Genomic DNA, 20,559 nt, shown 5'->3' on the forward strand with positions numbered 1-20,559 from the left:
CCGAGCTGCTCGCCCGCTGTGGACTGCGAGCTGCTCGCCCGCTGTGGACTGCGAGCTGCTCGCCCGCTGTGGACTGCGAGCTGCTCGCCCGCTGTGGACTGCGAGCTGCTCGCCCGCTGTGGACGGCGAGCTGCTCGCCCGCTGTGGACGGCGAGCTGCTCGCCCGCTGTGGACGGCGAGCTGCTCGCCCGCTGTGGACGGCGAGCTGCTCGCCCGCTGTGGACGGCGAGCTGCTCGCCCGCTGTGGACGGCGAGCTGCTCGCCCGCTGTGGACGGCGAGCTGCTCGCCGGCTGTGGACGGCGAGCTGCTCGCCGGCTGTGGACGGCGAGCTGCTCGCCGGCTGTGGACGGCGAGCTGCTCGCCGGCTGTGGACGGCGAGCTGCTCGCCGGCTGTGGACGGCGAGCTGCTCGCCGGCTGTGGACGGCGAGCTGCTCGCCGGCTGTGGACCCCGAGCTGCTCGCCGGCTGTGGACCCCGAGCTGCTCGCCGGCTGTGGACCCCGAGCTGCTCGCCGGCTGTGGACCCCGAGCTGCTCGCCGGCTGTGGACCCCGAGCTGCTCCCCTCATTTCAGTTATACAAAGGGGTTTTGCTTTTGTAGTTCACAGAAGGTATCCGAGAAGGCCGATAATGTTTAGGATTTCAGATCCGTCCACAGGAAGTTACAGGGACACAAGATTTCTGTATGACCAACATGTATCTTTCTGTACTTGCAGAAAGTGTTCTTATCCTCAAAATGGAAAGGAATGAAGCCTCTGCCTCTAAAGACTAGCACGCTACATTCTGTTACATTTTTGTTCTTGGGTTTAGATGCTTGAGCCTGCTCAGTTGTCCTGTTAGAATTGATTTCTCAAACGTCTCTATATAATTTCAGTAAATTCATTATAAATTGGGGGCGGAGGGCACTAAGTTATATGGCTATGTGTGTTACATGCTGCTATAAAGACATCAGCTTTCAGAAGTACTGTTTTGTTGCCACTGCTAACATGAGACCTTTGTTTAACCTGGTTTATTAACGTGAAGGAAATAAGTATTTCATCCCCTGCTGATGTTGAATGTTTTCCCACTCACAAAGAAATGATCAGTCTACAAATCGAATGGTAGGTGTATTGTAACACTGAGAGACAGAATAGCAACACAAACAAAAACACACACACCCTCATGCTCTATGCAATAGTTTTGCACAGAGCAGCCCCTATCAGCTTCTTCTCGGGGCCCCCTGCTGGAGTTCCTGGCTCCTCCCCCTTGACCAGTGCCCCCAATAGCAAGCCGCTTTCTATGGGGACACAGGTGAGCACTCGCTCCCGAGCCCCGCAGTGGGCACCGGGCTGTGAAGCCGCAAGCTGTCACAGCCGAGTGCCCACACTAAAGATGTGAAGACGACCGATGGAAGTAGGACACTGCTGGACCGAGGAGCAGGTTCTGCTGCACAGTAGAGGTGGCGGGAATATCGGGCCGGACACTCCATAAGACGCACAGACATTTTCCCCTTTTTTTTTTTTTGAGGGGGAAAAAAGTGCGTCCTTTTATGGAGCGAAGAATACGGTAAGTGAAAGTGATACTAAAGGTTCAGATTTTTTTGTTGTAAAAGTAACAAACGTCATACTTGCCTGCTCTGCAATGGTTCTGCACAGAGCAGCCCCAATCTTCCTGTTCTCGGATCCCCTGCTGATGCTCGTGCCCCCCTCCCCATGCTGAGTGCCCCCAGAGCTAGCAGTTTGCTCTGGGGCCACTTGTGCGTGCTGTCTCCCAAGCTGCATAGAATGCATGAAGGTGAAAAATAAAAATTTTCAGCCATTAGATCCACTTTAAAGAATAAGGGTAGCAGTTTTGGGGATACGTCCTAAATAAGCATGAAGTCAAGTCAGAGTTTTTCTCTTTATTTGTGAAATCCGATTGTGGTTGTAATCCAGAGAATTTTACATTCCAGCACATCCTCTACTGTATTGTGGATAGTGAGTGCAAATCGAGGGACGTCCTTCAAAGCTACTTTGACCTACTGGGAGAGCTAATGAAGTTTAACATTGATGCCTTTAAGAAATTCAACAAATACATCACTACAGAGGAGAGGGTAAAATGACATGTTTAAGGATGATCTGTGGTCACAGCATATGCTTTCATTTTTAAAACATTAGCATTGTATTCACAATCCAAACAATAGTTGTTGTATTTGACCTTCCAATGAAAGCTTACTTGGAAAATTTCCTCCTTTCATGTTGACTTCTGCATGTCTGCTGGCCATCTCTTTCCACACCTTTCTGAATTCCCTGCATGCTCTGCTTCTCCTCCTGTGGTTTACTGTCTGTATCCAAGGACTACATATCCCATGGTACCTAGCTGCCTGCAATCAGCGTTTCCTGTACTGACTCCACCTCCTGAAACTCCTCTGTGGGCTCTGTGAATTCTGTGACACAGCAGTGCCTACTGATAGGTCATAATGAATGTGTTACAGAATTCAAGGAAGTAAATGTGTTCGGATCATCATAAAGTAAGTTTAACCTCTTCGCGCCGGCACCTCCCGACCCTTTAAGAGTTTCAGGAGGCGGGCAGGGTTTTAGGGTCATGTGACCGCCGTGATTCGCCGTCACGGGTTCACATGATTGGAAAAGGTCCTGATCGAAAGGGGAGATTGAGACCTTTCCGGGAGTCGCAGACATAGGTGCTGGGAGTGTGTTGGGGCACATATGTATTTTCTAATTGCACGCAAATATGCGGCCGCTCATCGTCAAGACCCAGACGCGGAGAGGTCGCATATTTGCGTGCGCTCGGCTTCGAGGGGTTAATATCATCAAGGTCGTTTTGGGTTAATTGAAGTAGGCTAGAAATGAATTTTTTTTTATATTTTGACCATAGATATGCATTAACATTAAAGGATAACTTCACTTTTGGAACATGTTACACGTTCCACCCGTATTTAGAATGTAGCATGTTTCAACTCCCACAGCCTCTCCTCCTGATGCCTCTCGCATTGTGACAGTGGGCGAGGGATCTTCTCCCTGCGCCCGTTATCACAATTCAAAAACAGCACGGCTGTATGGGGCTATGCCCATGTGGCCTCATCATTCAGTCACAGAATCCTCTGAATGAATGAGCCACAACTCCCACAGCCTCTCCTCCTGATGCCTCTCACATTGTGACAGTGGGCGAGGGATCTTCTCCCTGCGCCCGCTGTCACAATTCAAAAAACGCACGGCCGTATGGGGCTCTGCCCACGTGGCCTCATCATTCATTCACAGAATCCTCTGAACGAATGAGGCACAACTACCATCAAACTTTGCAGCTGACAGCTTGTAGTTCTCCTGAATAAACTGAGAGGGCACTGGTGAGCTCTCTTGTAATTCATTCACAAGCCTTGCTGGGCTTGTCTGCAGAAGCCTAAGGATGAACCCCTGATCCACCGGTGTGCTGATTTCTGCAAAAATGTGTTTTTTTTCTTAAAAAGGTGAACTTATCCTTTTAAAGCCCAAGTGCAGCTGCCAGATTTTTACAGCACCTCCCAGCTGTTATTTTGACAGCTGGGAATTGCCATCATGTGCAAGGAGGGGAGCAGCAGATGGCCAGAAAGATTGGGCATACTGCACAAATCACATGTAGCATGACCCAGTGACCACAACTTGTTCATCATTTTATTGTATATGCCAAAGTTTGTCACTGTTCTTCTTTTTTTTTTTTTTTTTTCCCGCTGTCTGGTAGCTGCATTGTTCACTGTTGTAGACAGACTGATCAGTAAAACAGATACCCAGTAGCTGTATAAAACTTTTTTTTTTCCCTTTTAGTTCCAGGTTTTCTTGAATCAGATAAACAGCTCTTTGGTGGACTCAAACATGTTGGTGAGATGCATTGCACTGTCTCTGGATCGGTTTGAGAGCCAGTCAGATGAAATCAAAGGTGAGTGCTTCAGGTAGTTCCAAAGTCCCTGCATTACCCCCGGTTCACATCTGTGCGGGTGATGCCACTGCAGATTCGCAGGAAAAGAGAGAATTGCGGACCTGTGGGCGAGTGCCATTATTTCTAATGGCACGCCACCCGCACTGGGAAATGCAACCATTCTGAGAACAGAGGTTCCTGTGCGGGCTGCGTTTTCCAAAGTGACTTCTTTCCCTGCATGTCACGGGCACGGGAGTCCATTCAAATGAATGGGCTCTCGTGCCCGAGCAAAACACGGCCGCATAGGTGTGAACCTGGGGTCAAGGTAAAAACACGTTCTAGTACTTTTATCACCCCCTCACACCCCATCTTATACTTACCTCATTCTCTTGTGCACTGTGCCTGTCTGTAGTGGCTCTGTCTTCCCGCATAGGCTTTGCTGAGACAGTGGGAGCCATTGGCTCCCACTGCTGTCAGACAAATCCTGTGACGAAGGGGCAGGAAGGGAGTTGCACTGTCTGTCTCTAAGGATGCAGGCAGCACAGCTTGCCATAGAGCCTGCAGGCGTGCCACCATAGGAAGGAGCTTCTTATGGTGGCACATGGAGAAGAGGAGCAGCGGCGAGAGACCCCAGATGAGGAGGATTGGGGTCACTCCTGCAATTCACAGAGCAGGTAAACAAAAAAAAAACAAAAAAAAAAGTACGATTTACTATCATTTTCCCTTTGTGGACTTGCACTCACCTTGTAGTTTGATCACTGATATCTCGAACTGCCAAAATGTGGCTCTCTGGACTCAGTTGCACAGTTGAACTGAAATGATTTTGCGCCTTTTTTTTTTTTTTTTTTTTTTCTTCAGTCGCAGAGGTTTTGTCCGAGTGTCGGTTGCTGTCCTATATGACTCAGGGGTCTGTGCAAATGTCTTTTCTCTTCCGACTTATCAATATCATTCATGTGCAGACATTGACACAGGTGAGATACTAGTGCCTTAGGCTTTTACTTGCCTACTGTATATTTTATTTTTTATTTATTTCAGGTACTTATATATCACCATCAATTTACGCAGCGCTTTACATATATATTGTACATTCACATCAGTCGCTAACCCTCAAGGGGAGTACAATCTATTGTATTTGTTAGAGATTTAAACAGAGATTCCAAGGTGCACAGAAGAAGCTTTTCTTTGTAATCCTAGTAACGGCCTTCATGCAGCGCCTGCTCCTAGTCAGTAGTGTGACTTTCCGGACTGTAGAATGGAGCACAGGTTCAATTTAGGTAACTGCAAGTTATGGTGATAGCGGAGGTGTGTGGCTGTATGCGATGGACAGTGCTTTGTGTAATGGGGATTTACAATGTGAGCACCAAAAAGCCAAAATAAAACGGTTGGTTTTAACCCATTCACTTAACTATTTTGCGTTAATCGCTTAATGATTGAGATTTGATTTTCAGGCGACTTTCATGTTTTTGGCACGCAGTAAAGGAAATCTTAAATTGATGCGGCTGACACATGAGCTTTCTTCTCCAGGAGAATGTCAGCTGCTTGAACACAAGTCTGGTTATCCTAATGCTGGCGCGGAGGAAAGGTCGGCTACCCTACTACCTGCAGACCATCCGGGACATGGAGTGCTTGGAGAAATACCCGGGCTTCATCCTCAACAACTTCCACAGCCTCCTGCGCTTCTGGCAGCAGCATTACCTCAACAAGGACAAAGACAGCACTTGTTTAGAGAATGTGAGTGTGCCTCGATCCCCCATCAACTCTCCCAACACTTAGCGCCTCATTTTTAAGCTTTTTGTGTATGCTGGGTGATCGAGAGAGCCAGCCAACTGCTTAATCTCTTCCGTGGACATCCGTTGGCTGTCAATAGCCTGGCCTGAAGCTGCACGTACGGACAAGAACTGTCAGGTTTTGGGTGACCTCTGACACTTGGCTCAGTTGTTGGACTCGGTGCAAGTAAGATTTACCGATTCCTCACCACCCTATACCAGAACTACTGGTACAGGGTGGCTTGGCTGCGCAAAATCGTGTGTGTATGAATAGATAGATAGATGTGAGATGGATAGATGTGAGATGGATAGATGTGAGATGGATAGATGTGAGATGGATAGATGTGAGATGGATAGATGTGAGATGGATAGATGGGAGATGGATAGATGGGAGATGGATAGATGGGAGATGGATAGATGGGAGATGGATAGATGGGAGATGGATAGATGGGAGATGGATAGATGGATAGATGTGAGATAGATGGATAGATAGATGTGAGATAGATGGATAGATAGATGTGAGATAGATGGATAGATAGATGTGGAGATAGATGGATAGATAGATGTGGAGATAGATGGATAGATAGATGGATAGATAGATGTGGAGATAGATGTGGAGATAGATGTGGAGATAGATGTGGAGATAGATGTGGAGATAGATGTGGAGATAGATGTGGAGATAGATGTGGAGATAGATGTGGAGATAGATGTGGAGATAGATGTGGAGATAGATGTGGAGATAGATGTGGAGATAGATGGATAGATAGATGGATAGATAGATGGATAGATAGATGGATAGATAGATGGATAGATAGATGGATAGATAGATGGATAGATAGATGGATAGATAGATGGATAGATAGATGGATAGATAGATGGATAGATAGATGGATAGATAGATGGATAGATAGATGGATAGATAGATGGATAGATAGATGGATAGATAGATGGATAGATAGATGGATGGATAGATGTGGAGATAGATGGATGGATAGATGTGGAGATAGATGGATGGATAGATGTGGAGATAGATGGATGGATAGATAGATGTGGAGATAGATGGATGGATAGATAGATGTGGAGATAGATGGATGGATAGATAGATGTGGAGATAGATGGATGGATAGATAGATGTGGAGATAGATGGATGGATAGATAGATGTGGAGATAGATGGATGGATAGATAGATGTGGAGATAGATGGATGGATAGATAGATGTGGAGATAGATGGATGGATAGATAGATGTGGAGATAGATGGATGGATAGATAGATGTGGAGATAGATGGATGGATAGATAGATGTGGAGATAGATGGATCAATTGATAAATAGGTAGATATGGATGGGGATGGATGGATGGGGATCAATTGTTAAATAGGTAGAGAGAGAGATGGATATAGAGAGATATTTTGTATTTCCACGGAGGGGGCACGCAAGCGCTGCTCTACCTGCACCACTATTGGGCAGCTACAGCTGTTGATCACTATGTCCCAGCCAGAGATTCCGCACCTGCATCCAGGGATCGCCGAGGAACAATGAAAGGGGAGAGGTCTGTGTTTAAACAACACAGATCTCTCCCGTCAGCATGTTTCCCTAGTAAAACAGCACACAGTTAACCCTTTGATCGCCCCAGATGTTAACCCCTTCCTGCCCAGTGTCATTAGTACAGTGTCAGTGCTTTTTATTAGCACTGATGACTATATTAGTGTCACTGGGGATGTCAGTGGCAGTTAGTCAGTGTCCCGCTGCAGTCCCACTATAAGTTGCTGATTGCTGCCATTACTAGTAAAAAATGTAACAAAAAAAAATATATATAGCGCTAGTGGTGCACCGAAATGAAAATTCTGGTGCCAAAACAGATACCGAAAATTCAGAATGCATGTGGCCGAAAACCAAACCGAAATGTCTGCGTATGTGGGGAGGCTCCAATTTTTTGTGAGTGTGGGTTTTTTTTGTTTTTTTTTTCTACTTTTCATTTATTTTTTTTACTAAAAAGATAGATGGATACATTGTAGCCAATATTTATGAAGAAAGATTATTTATTTGCTAAATTTTATAAAACTTTTTTTTTTTTTTAATTCAAAATTTTTGGACTTTTTCATTTATATAGCAAAAAAATAAAAATCCCAGTGGTGAATAATACCACCAAAATAAAGTTTTATCTCTCTCAAATTGCGAAAAATTTCATATGGGTACAGTGTTGCATGACCACGCAATTGTCATTTAGAGTGTGATAGCACTGAAAGCTGAAAATTGGCCTGGACAGGAAGGGGGTGAAAGTGGTTAAAGCCGAGCCAAATCCATTGATTTAAGTTTTCCAACACCGTTCTGTTCAAGGTATGCCATTAATAATAACTCGCAGTTGCTTGTACTCTTGGCTGAACTATCAACTTCAGATCAAACAGGTGACAGCCTCCTTGGCTGTAAAGGGTAGGAGGGTGGAATTGCTCTTTAAGTAATGGAAATAGAAACTGTCAGTGTTATGTTTTTTTTTCCCCAACCCCTGTAACAGAAACTTTTGCTGGTAGCTTGGTCTGTTCCAGGAAATGGAAACATAATCAACAGGTAATAGTGATGGGACAGCCTGAATCCTATCCTTTTTTATTTTTCACTATAGTTCCACTTTGACTGTCAAATGTGTACATGCAGATGGGGCTCTTGTCATTTTCAAAAAAGCAAAAAAAGTTCACCTCCACTTTGGCTAGGTTCACGTCTTCATGTTTCCTGTGTGCCACATTTGTTCATGTGAATGGGCTGCTGTACCTGTGGGAAACAGTCCCTGAATTTTTTCCCCAAAATGCAAACCGCTGAGGTACCATGCAGTTTTGCGCACCTGAAAATGCACTGCATTTTCAGATAGGTGGGGGTGCCATTACGAGTTAATGACACCCCCGTGCATATGCTAAAGAGCAGCTTGTTTTTGTCATGAATACTGGCGGGTGCAGGAACATGTGCAATTTCTATGCATTCCAATACCAGCAGTAGTGTGAACTTGCTGCCAGGAGTGCTGCATTACAACAGGCTAAGTGTTATTCTGTTGTGTCCAGTAAAACCCTCAGCTGCTGGAGTAAGTCTGTTTAGACCACAAAGGGTCCTTTCACATGGGCATTCCGTTTTTTTTTTTGTTTTGTTTTTGTCCCCCAGTCACGTTTTTTTTAAAAAAAAAAAACCATGAGTTTTTACATACACTTTATTCATGTTTTTTTTTTTTTTCACCCATTTACATTGGTTTACATCAGTTTTTCATCCATTTGGATCCGTGTTTTTCGTCCCTTTTTTGGATCCGTGTTTTTCGTCCCTTTTTTTGGATCCGTGTTTTTCGTCCCTTTTTTGGATCCGTGTTTTTCGTCCCTTTTTTGGATCCATGTTTTTCGTCCCCTTTTGGATCCGTGTTTTTCGTCCCCTTTTGGATCCGTGTTTTTCGTCCCTTTTTTGGATCCATGTTTTTCGTCCCCTTTTGGATCCGTGTTTTTCGTCCCCTTTTGGATCCGTGTTTTTCGTCCCTTTTTGGATCCGTGTTTTTCGTCCCCTTTTGGATCCGTGTTTTTCGTCCCCTTTTGGATTTGTGTTTTTCGTCCCCTTTTGGATCCGTGTTTTTCGTCCCCTTTTGGATCCGTGTTTTTCGTCCCCTTTTGGATCCGTGTTTTTCGTCCCCTTTTGGATCCGTGTTTTTCGTCCCCTTTTGGATCCGTGTTTTTCGTCCCCTTTTGGATCCGTGTTTTTCGTCCCCTTTTGGATCCGTGTTTTTCGTCCCCTTTTTGGATCCGTGTTTTTCGTCCCCTTTTTGGATCCGTGTTTTTCGTCCCCTTTTTGGATCCGTGTTTTTCGTCCCCTTTTTGGATCCGTGTTTTTCGTCCCTTTTTGGATCCGTGTTTTTCGTCCCTTTTTGGATCCGTGTTTTTCGTCCCTTTTTGGATCCGTTTTTTTTTCGTCCCTTTTTGGATCCATTGACGTCCGTGTTTTTTTTGTCCGTTTTACATCCATTTTTCATCCACTTGGATCCATTGACATCCGTTTTTCGTCCGTTCCATTTGTTTGCGGAAGTAAAATAGGGTTTTTTAACGTTCAAAAAACCGGATGTTAACGGATGTAAAAAGATGTTAATCCGTTTACATGCGCAAGTCCATAGAAAAATACATGAGGGTCCGTTTTTCATCCGTAAACTGACAGATGAAAAATGGACATACGGAACGCCCGTGTGAAAGTGGCCAAAGATTTGGCATTCTGAATTACCTGTGTACCCCTAACCCAGCATGATGTCGGCCCAGTGATTGGCCAGTCCAGAGGGATATGCACACATTGCAGTTCCACACCCTGACCTCGCATCTTCTCTTTGTTTTGCCAGAGTTCATGCATCAACTTCAGCTACTGGAAAGAGACTGTATCTGTACTATTAAATCCAGACAGGACATCACCGTGTGCCATAGTAAGTTACATAGATGAAGCCTATATGGACGTGGACAAAGACTTCTCCGAGGACTAAGGCCAAGCAGTTTATTGCTTTCCTCCCAATGAACAAGATATTCAGATGGTATACTGCTGAGAGGCGCTATGCACTGTCTGTCCTGGGGTGTCTAATGCACATGGAACGCATAGTGTCCAGCATTGCCTGCTGACAACTCTCCACAATATGCTACGTCTGTGCAATATATTCAGGGACGTCGTCATCCAATTCACACTTTTATTTCTTCCTTCAGGACAATTTAAGGTTTTATTTTTTTTTTTTCTTCCTCCAGCCTCCGTATATGGAAGGGTGTTTTACACAAGAAGTGCCACAAGGGCCTAACCTGGTCTTGAAACTAAAGATCCACCTCCAGGATCATCAAAATTAATATTTCCAATCTTTTTTTGTTTTACGGAAAAGCGGAAAGCCAACATGATCACCATTGTCATCTGGGATGGAACAGACTCTCCATTTTTGGTGTCTTCTCACTCAAAAGAAGCAGGGGTGGGACACTGGCAATAATAATTACAATGTGACCGTTTGGAATTTTTTATTTATTTTTTTTTTCTGTTTGTTTCCCACATTATTATCTAATTGGATGCTGCTCTAGCCTTAGATTTTTTTTATTTTATTTTATTTTGGTGTAGAGTAAAGCAGAATGGGTTTCTATGAATTTATTTTTTTTTTTTGTTTGTTTTTTTTTTTTTTCCTTTACTGCCTTTTTGGAATGCATGGGGGGTGTCGCCTATTCTCTCTAGTGCGGCTGTGATTGGCCGACACTTGATTTTTCAGCCGCCCGTGTCTCCTATTCTCTCTAGTGCGGCTGTGATTGGCCGACACTTGATTTTTCAGCCGCCCGTGTCTCCTATTCTCTCTAGTGCGGCTGTAATTGGCCGACACTTGATTTTTCAGCCGCCCGTGTCTCCTATTCTCTAGTGCGGCTGTGATTGGCCGACATTTGATTTTTCAGCCACACGTGTCTCCTATTCTCTCTAGTGCGGCTGTGATTGGCCGACATTTGATTTTTCAGCCACACGTGTCTCTTATTCTCTCTAGTGCGGCTGTGATTGGCCGACACTTGATTTTTCAGCCACACGTGTCTCCTATTCTCTCTAGTGCGGCTGTGATTGGCCGACACTTGATTTTTCAGCCACGTGTGTCTCCTCTCTGGTTATATAGTTCTTGGTACAGATCCACTAGAGGGGCGGATGAGGCAGCATTCTGTCCTGCAGCCTTTCTCAACCGATTTACCGTGGAGGAACCCTTCAAAGATTAAAAATGATTTTATTTAGAACTCGCGGAACGTTGGTGTGAACATTGGGTTGTAGAGAGGTTTACATTTTAAGATCGTAATTTGGTTTAGTTTGTTCCATTCGATACCCAGTACAAGCCTTTGCTGTACAGATCAAAATTATGAGTGAAAAAATGAATAACAGAAAAACACACAGTAAATATTATGGTGTCCCCTGACATTCGTGGTCAGTTTAGAAGGCCACCCCTTACATTGGTGGACAGTGGGAAATTGTCCCCCTGTTTTGATGGTCAGTGTAGGTTGGAGATGACTCTACTTACTACTTAAAGGATAAGTCCACCTTTTTGGAAAATTTTCCACTCTCATTTTTAGGATGGAACATGAAAACCTGTTCTATCAGCTGCAGCCTCTACACCCGTTTAGCCCACTGCCCCGCCCCCCCACGACAGTGGGCGGGGAAGCCTCTCCCTGACCCCGCTGTCACAATTTGAAAATAGCGCAGCTCTGCCCACTCGATTGCGTCATTCATTTAGTTTCCTGTGAATGAACACCAAATACCATCAGCCATTGCAGCTCATGGCTTGTACTTCTCAATGGCGAGTGCTCTCTTAGTCCATTGATTCTTCCTGCTCTCAAGTAACAAGGTATGAGTAGACCGCTTCCGGAGCCTGATATCGTGGGGTGCAATGCCCTGCAGGCTCCTTAGGAAAAAAAAAATAATAAATCCACATTTTTTACCTGTTAAGAAAAAAAAAATTAAAGTGCTTTTATTGTTTTGTTTTTTTTTGCTTTTTTTTTTCCCTGAACGGTGAACTTCTTTTAAAGTGGAACTAAACCCATCAAATTTAACTTTCCCAAACAGTTACATTTTTAGGCATGCTGTGAAAAACTGTCACAGTTGCTTATGCTCTCAACCGAACTGTTAAATCATCAAATTACTGGTGTCACAGCTGATTCCCCCCCCGGTTCACACCTATGCTGTCGTGCGGGCCGCGTTTTGCACGGGCACGAGAGCCCATTCATTTGTGATGAGATGATGATTTGATTTGATTAGAGCCCATTCATTCATGTGCCCTGTGACAGGCAGGGGAAGAAGTCCCTGCACTTCTTTGGAAAACTCTGTTCTCAGTACGGTTGCGTTTCCCAGTGCAGGCGGTGTGCCATTAGAACTAATGGCACCCGCCCACGGGTCCGCATTTCTCCGGCTGCACGGATTTCCGTGTGGATCCGCAGAGGCACCACCCGCACAGATGTGAACCGGGGGTAATGGTATAGAAAGCACCATGGCCATTACAAATCAAACGGAGCCTAAGATGTAAACAGAAGTGCGAGCGCCTTAAAATCTAAATAGAAAGCCGCAATGCACAAAAAGGTAACAAATATCACCTTGAATCATAAATTGTATATAGAAAGGTGCAGCACTAAAATAATCATAATACCAATAAATCAATAAAATCAATGAATAATATCCAATACAGATAAAATGAATCAAGGATAAAAAATAGTTCCAGTAGAAAATTAAATAGTTAAAGTTGACTCTGGTAACTCTGGACCCAGTGTCAGTGCAGTAATGGTGTCAGTAATGCGCACTCACCGGATGCGCATGTATAATGCACCTTATGTTAATAATCCAGATGTCATCAGCAAGGAGGGGGTCAGGAACTAGAAGGTCTTCCCTCTAAGGGATGGTGGGTCGTCAGAATCCTTTAGGGCTTTACAGGTGATCCTCGTCCTCTGGGGTTCCCCTTTAAAGAACCTGGTATTGCTCCCTGGGTAGGCAGATATCCACTATAGATACGATGATCCATCCTGAGGCAGTGAATCTGTAAATTTAGAGAGCTCCCCCAGGGGGTTGGAACAAGGATACGCCCATAGTGTAGTAGGTATTGGCAATTTTTATTTAAATATTGCAATCAGATGCACCAAAACGGTAAAATCAGCAGACAGTAATCGATCAGGACTAACCATCCGATTTTTAAAGATGGCTGCCGGAGCTGCACGTTGCTCTGGCGGCGTGACGTTATACATGCGCTTCCGGTGAGTGCGCATTACTTATTACTTACACTATTATTGCACTGACACCGGGTCCAGAGTTACCAGAGCACAAGAGTCACCTTTAACTATTTCATTCTCTCCTGGAACAATTTTTTATCCTTGTTTCATTTTATTTGTATTGGATGATATTCATTGATTTTATTGATTTATTGGTATTATGATTATGTTAGCGCTGCACCTTTCTATATACAAGAGGCTAAGATGGCAGCTTCCTTGGGTTATAAAGGACCAGGAGGATTTAGTCCCTCTTTAAGAAAGCCCTGGTTGAGAATGGCTGCTCTGCAGGGCTCTCCATATGACACGCTAGATAACGTGTTCTATTAAAGTGAACGTGGACTGCTTACTGAGTCTGAGGTCCTTTTAGTCTGGTGGGAGAATTCCCAGACAACATGGAAGCTCTTCAGAGTCCGGCTTTACTTTTACAGACGTTGAGATTTACATATTCTTGCTTCCTGTAACTTCGGCTCTGATTGTGAGCTCCTCACTGATTATTCTCTAATTTTTATTTTTTATATTTATTTCCTATCCTACGCTTATCTTGTATTGCCCAGGGTTGTGACAGCTTTACAAGATCTGAGAGCTGTAAAGACCTACCCCGGGGGGGGGGGGGGTGTTGACCCTGTACAAGGCTGTGTGATGAGCAGTAATACCCCAACGGTGGGGGGGTCGACCCTGTACAAGGCTTTGTGATGAGCAGTAATACCCCAACGGTGGTGGGGGGGTCGACCCTGTACAAGGCTTTGTGATGAGCAGTAATACTCCAGTGATGGGGGGGTGTCAACCCTGCACAAGGCTTTGTGATGAGCAGTAATACCCCAACGGTGGTGGGGGGGTCGACCCTGTACAAGGCTGTGTGATGAGCAGTAATACTCCAGTGATGGGGGGTGTCAACCCTGCACAAGGCTTTGTGATGAGCAGTAATACCCCAACGGTGGTGGGGGGGTCGACCCTGTACAAGGCTGTGTGATGAGCAGTAATACTCCAGTGATGGGGGGTGTCAACCCTGCACAAGGCTTTGTGATGAGCAGTAATACCCCAATGGTGGTGGGGGGGTCGACCCTGTACAAGGCTTTGTGATGAGCAGTAATACCCCAATGATGGTGGGGAGGTCGACCCTGTACAAGACTGTGTGATGAGCAGTAATACTCCAGTGACGGGGGGATGGGGGGGTGTCAACCCTGCACAAAGCTGTGTGATGAGCAGTAATACCCCAATAGTGGTGGGGGGGGGGGTCGACCCTGTACAAGGCTGTGTGATGAGCAGTAATACTCCAGTGACGGGGGGGTGTCAACCCTGCACAAGGCTTTGTGATGAGCAGTAATACCCCAACGGTGGGGGGTGTCGACCCTGCAGAAGGCTTTGTGATGAGAAGTACTACCCCAACGGTGGTGGTGGGGGGGGGGGTGTCAACCCTGCACAAGGCTTTGTGATGAGCAGTAATACTCCAACGACAGTGGGAGCCCCGTCCACTAAAACACTTTTTTTTTTGTCCGATCAGTGAAAGATGCTTTCTGATTGGTTGCCATGGGCTACTCTGTTCTTGCACATTGCACTTTGCCTTATTAAATAATCCCAAATCTTTGGTTAAAGGCCACCGCCGTCAGAAGAATCTGAAAACTGGGCTTGTCAACAGTAGCCAATCAGAGGCCTTCTAAATTTTAGTGCGGGCTTGAAAGTTATATAAAAAAAAAAAAACAAACGTTGGATGATGAAAGCAGCCAATCAATGAATTACATGAATTTTTAACATTTGTATTTTTGTTCCTTTCTTTTAGGAAGTTCTCAGAGTAAAAAAAAAAAAAAATAGTGTGGATGGTTTTTTGCACACGTGTCAAACTAAAAATAATAAAACCCTGATTGAAGGTTTTATTTGCTTTTTTAATGTTGCAAAACTACCTGATAAAATGTTCTCTCCTCACCTTGTATTTCATATCTGCATTTGAGATGGAGATATATATATATTCTCTAGATCTCTTCCTTTTTATTTTTGTAGGTTAGGAGTTTTCTTAAAACGAATGGAAAACCGATTCATGCTTTGCTTCTGTCATCCATAGCAGAAGTGATCAAATTGATTTAGATGTCAGGAGTCCGTCCCAATTTGCAGCGGATTTAAAGCAGTTGTAAAGGCTCAAGGTTTTTTACCTTCGTGCATTCTATACATGTAGATAAACAAAAACCTTCCGTGTGCGGCATCCCCGGGGGCCACCGGCTTCTGCTACTGTCAGTGAGTTGAGGAGAGAGCGAAGGTGGGGCTGAGCCATGTTTTGTGTGTGTGAATGGGGGCACAGGGCAGTGGTCTGGGAGCAAGCCTGTTTGGGTGCCCCCATTGGGCACTTGGCAGGAGGGAGGGGCCAAGACCCCCGGTGGGGGACCCGAGATTGTGCAGTGGTTTTGCACAGAACAGACCCAGAGTGAGTAAGGCGGGGCTGAGCCACATTTTGTGTATGGGGACACGGCAGCGGCCTGGGAGCAAGCCTGTTTGGGTGCCCCCATTGGGCACTTGGCAGGAGGGAGGGGCCAAGAGCACCATAGGGGGACCCAAGAAGAAGATTGGGCTGTTCTGTGCTAAACCACTGCACAGAGTAAGTAGGGGCTGAGCCCCATTTTGTATGTGAATGGGGACACAGGGCAGCGGCCTGGGAGCAAGCCTGCTTGGGTGCCCCCATAGGGCACTTGGTAGGAGGGAGAGGCCAAGGACACCAGTGGGGGACCCAAGAAGGAGATTGTGCTGTGGTTTTGCACAGAACAGCCCCAGAGTGAGTAAGTAGAGGATGAGCCACATTTTGTGTGTGTGGGGACACAGGGCAGCAACCTGGGAGCAAGCCTGCTTGGGTGCCCCCATTGGGCACTTGGCAGGAGGGAGGGGCTCCCTGCGATTGGCTAAGCAGCACTCAGCCCAACTAATTTTGTTCCAGGAGTTTCCATCCCGCTGCCATAACCCAGCGCTGTATATTGTGTGCAGCTCAGGCCACATAGTTCGTCCAGCACCCACAGCCGCTGCAGGTGTTAAGCCGGCTGTACGTGGGTCGAATTCTGAAATTTTATTTTTGGTTTTTCCAAGAAGCAAAACTGTATCAAATTTTGACTCCCTATCCATCTTGTATATACCAGCTGTAAGTAATGAAATGGTGCTGGAAGACTACTGCTCCAATATCCAACCCCACCAGGGCTGCCATGGTAACCAGAAAATATTATCATGGCGCCCAAAACTAGGACATTAAAACAGTCTATTCATCATCCCTCCCCAGCATTGGTACAAATCACAAACATTTAGTGGCAGCTTCCACCAGAGGCTTCTCACAACTTAATTTTTTTTTTTAATGAAAACCAGTCCAAAATTTGCTTCATCGGTCAAGGAGCAATTACAATGTCTTACTTCCCCTCCTTTTTATAACGTGTTTTTTTTTTTTTTTTATTATTACTACTAAAACCTCTGAGGGCTGACGATGGCTCACAGCTTCGTGTGTTATTTTTTATTTCAAACATTTTTTAAACCAGCGACGATCGACTGAATCGCCATTGTTTTATGATAACGTTCGATCTTTTAAATTTTACACAGAGGTCAGGCTGATGTGCTCTGCAGCTGCACTGGAACTGACATTTTTAATTGCATTGTGTGTGCCCTTCCATGTGCGTTCTGAAGACACAACTTGGTATATGTGTGTGGCTTTGTTTTGTTTTTTTTTTAATCACTGCAGTCTTTTTTTGAATTTTGAGTTTTTTTGTACTGGGAGGCTGTATTTTTAACATTCGGTTGGTAAAATCATGGTGCAGTTGGTTGTTACCAAGGTAAAGTGTGTCACCGTACGGTTAGTAATCTTCAACCTGTTACTTGAACCCCCTGACATTCATTTTTTGGACCCCGTGTTCTATCAAGAATCGCCCTCCACTTGTGGGAACTGATGTTGGTGAAGCCGTTTGCTTTGGTTTCTGTGCGGTATTGGGGTACACGGCTCCTCGCTGAGCATCTTCTGCAACCCTGGTTGTTCCTTTTTAAAGACTTCCCGACTATTCAAAATACGTTTTTCACAATTCATCCTCTTGTTTTGATGTTTACGGTCATTTTTTTTTTTGCCCCAACCAGGAATATTTTGGTTTGTTTGATATATAAATATATATATAGGTTACTTGTGTCTTAGAACTGATGTAAATAAAGAGCTGCTTCTAATTTAAAGCCTTGCCTTGTGTGTTCATTGATGCTGCGTTACCTGAGCACCCTGCTCATGGCAAACATGGATTTCCTTTTGGTTTGTTTTTGTGGTGTTTTTTTATTTTTTGGGGGGAGTTAGAGTTTTTTAAGGGAGTTTTTTTCTTTGTTTTTTTTTGTTTGTTTTTTTCTTTTTTTGGGGGGGGGGGGGTTTGGGGTTTTTTTTGGTTGTTTTCTTTTTTTTGTTTTTTCTTTTGGTTTTTTTTTTTTATTTTTTTTCTTTCTTTTTTTTGTTTTTTTCTTTTTTTGGGGTTTTTTTTTATTGGTTCTTTTTTTTGGTTTTTTCTTTTTGTTTTTGGGTTTTCTCTTTTTGTTTGGAGGGGGTTTTTTTTTTTGGTTTTTTTTTTTTTTTTTTCTTTTTAGTTTTGGGTAGCAGGTCGCAGTATTGAAACCTCCTTCAGGTTTACATTGGATGGTTCATCCTTTTTTATTTCTCTTGATGGCACTAAAAAAAAAAAGGTGATGGGAGATCCAGATTTTTCTGATATCAGTGGAAAAGGAGGTAATGAAAAACCATCCAATAGAGAAGCATTTTCTGGTGACAACAGACTAAAGCTTGGTATTACACGGTAAGGCTCCATGTACACTGCAGCTGATATGCTCATGTTTTGGAGCTTTTCTGCGGTTTTTTTTCCAGCAGCCCCTGAACCCTCCCTAATGTTTTCCTATGTGTCCGTGTACACAGTTGTTTACAGTCGTTTTTTTGAATGCACCAAACTTGCATTCAGGAGTAGATTTTATCAACGTATCAAACACTTTTAAACATGGCTAACTGCGTTTTATAAGCGTTTGCGTTTGGAATTTTTTTTTAACTGTTCCATATCCAGATGCTGTCCAGAGCCTCTTTTCATCATGAAAAATCATGCAAAGCGTTTTCCTGGTACTTGGATGGACCCAGCACACCATACTTTGAGGTTTCGCACGAAAGACAATATGTTAGACACTGCTGCAATAATTTCTGCACAGAAATGAGCCGTTACATCCAAACACCACAAAAAAAAAAAAAAAAGACAACTAATGTCAACACATACTGCTCTCTCTGCTTCTACGCTCTATTTCTCTCAAAATGTCTGAAATAGTTTTTTACTATTTTCAGTGCATTCTGGGCATTTGGGAAGGTTTCCTGAGGTTATTTTTAAAAAATGCAAACGCTCGTAAACGCGGTATGCAAAGGTGGCTAAACTGATGTTTTTTAACCTATGTTTCCATCGTTCAGAAGTGTCCCGTGTACCTAATGCCACGTACAGCCTAATGCCCCATACACACGATGAGAATATCGGACGAACAATCGGCCGCTTTTTTTACACCTACTAGTCTCACATCGAAAGTGAAAAGGTTACTAAAGATACGAAAATTCCCCTATGAAAGAAAAGAATTTGGAAAGTGATGTGTGTATTGCATTGTATTTTTATTTTCAGACGACTACTATACTGATTAAACGAAAATCGTACGATCTGGTATAGAAGAAAAATGTTTGCGTTTGCCCCCTTCAGATATTGTACGAATTGTCGTGATCGGCTCTCAAAAGCTGTGTACCAACGATCTGTATATCGGACGATCGGTCCTCGTATGAAAATTTTAGTACGATTTTCTTATAGTGTGTACGGGACTTAAGTGTGAGGTGTTTTTTTTTTTTTTTTCTTCATGTTCAGCCACCCGGGCTGAACAAAAAAAGAAGAAAAAAAAAAAACCTCAGGTGGAGGTCGATGTACTTATGCAGGCCATAGACGGGTCGAAAATCGGTCGAAAAAAAATTGGCCGATTTTCACACCGTTAGTGAGTTAACTAGTCGGCCGTTTTGGAACTTCTTTTTCCGTTAAAGTTGGAAAATTTGCGGCCGATTTTCCCGGCAATGATGGGCAAATCGGCCAATCGTTTTACCGATAAAAAAAATCTGTGCATGAGCCGTGACCTGCAAGAAGAAGAGAGAGAATTCCAGTCCGCTATTATATTTTATATGAAAAGTCTTGCGGTTGCAACAATGTATCTATTTGTATCCAAATACAAACATCTGTATCTGAAATGGATACAAAGAGATACATTGTTGCAACCGCAAGACTTTTTCATGTCAAATATAATAGCGGAGCTCTCTGCAAGGGACAGAAGTAATTAAATGCCAGCCGTAGACGGGACGAAAATCAGACAATTTTTTTTTTTTTTCTTTTTACAGCGTTGGTGGTAATGTCGGCCGATCGAACGACCAACTTTTCGGGTTTTTTCTATAAAAAAAACCGGCCAGTTTTCGACCCATCTATGACCTGCATAACAATGTGATTTCAGTACAGTAATCTCTCTGCTGAGCTGTTGTTCCCCCCTCGCTACCAGAACACACCGGTCAGCGCTCTCGGCTGAGACTGCTGATCGAATGCCGCTGTGCTTTTGGTTTTCCATCATTCGACAGAAGCTGGCCGAAAGATCGACTTCTGTCAAAAAAGGACTGTCAACTGTCTACTGTACCGGCTGATTTTGCCCGATATTCAGCCCATAGATGAGTCGGGTGTTTTTGCTCAACCAGCAGGTTGAATGAAAAATGCTCGTTTTCCATATCTACACACTCTGGATAGGGGAATCCTCCCGCTGTGTCGGCGTGAAGCCTTCCTCTGCCATTAGAATACACATTGTAGGCTAGAGCCTGCAGCACTGATTGAGCAGGCGGTTGGTTGATGACTTCTCTACAACCTCCCTGCCCATACATGGATCCAAAATCAGACAGTCCATGCTGAACCGGCCAAATTTCAATCCATGTATAGCCAGTGTAAGCTGTGGAGAGATTTCTATTCATGTCTGTACAGAAGACAAAAAGGAAGTGAAGGGAGGTCTCTGCAATGGAACAGGAAACCAACCTTGCCTTCTATCCAGAAAGAAATTCGTTTTGGGTTTAGAGTCGTGTCTGAGGGTGAATGTAGAATAAGCCCCTTCTGGGTCTTCCTTCTTACTATGCGGATATTCTGCCAACAGACGACACCAATCG

The 20,559-nt window shown here is 44.3% G+C and overlaps 1 protein-coding gene across 1 annotated transcript in view; it reads left to right on the plus strand.

Moving 5' to 3' along the window:
* Window positions 1–12,105, plus strand: part of TRPC4AP (transient receptor potential cation channel subfamily C member 4 associated protein) — a 45,531-nt gene extending 33,426 nt beyond the window's left edge. Inside the window, exons 15-19 of the mRNA XM_089681002.1 lie at window positions 1,930–2,070; window positions 3,776–3,887; window positions 4,725–4,837; window positions 5,391–5,597; window positions 9,977–12,105. Coding sequence (XP_089537128.1) covers window positions 1,930–2,070; window positions 3,776–3,887; window positions 4,725–4,837; window positions 5,391–5,597; window positions 9,977–10,114 — 711 coding nt within the window. The 3' untranslated portion in view covers window positions 10,115–12,105. The remainder of the gene's footprint in view (window positions 1–1,929; window positions 2,071–3,775; window positions 3,888–4,724; window positions 4,838–5,390; window positions 5,598–9,976) is intronic.
* Window positions 12,106–20,559: the final 8,454 nt, after the last annotated feature.

The sequence above is a fragment of the Staurois parvus genome, unplaced genomic scaffold, assembly GCF_062004578.1.
Source record: "Staurois parvus isolate SC_StPar_1 unplaced genomic scaffold, SC_StPar_1.0 ptg000255l, whole genome shotgun sequence".
NCBI lineage: Eukaryota > Metazoa > Chordata > Amphibia > Anura > Ranidae > Staurois > Staurois parvus.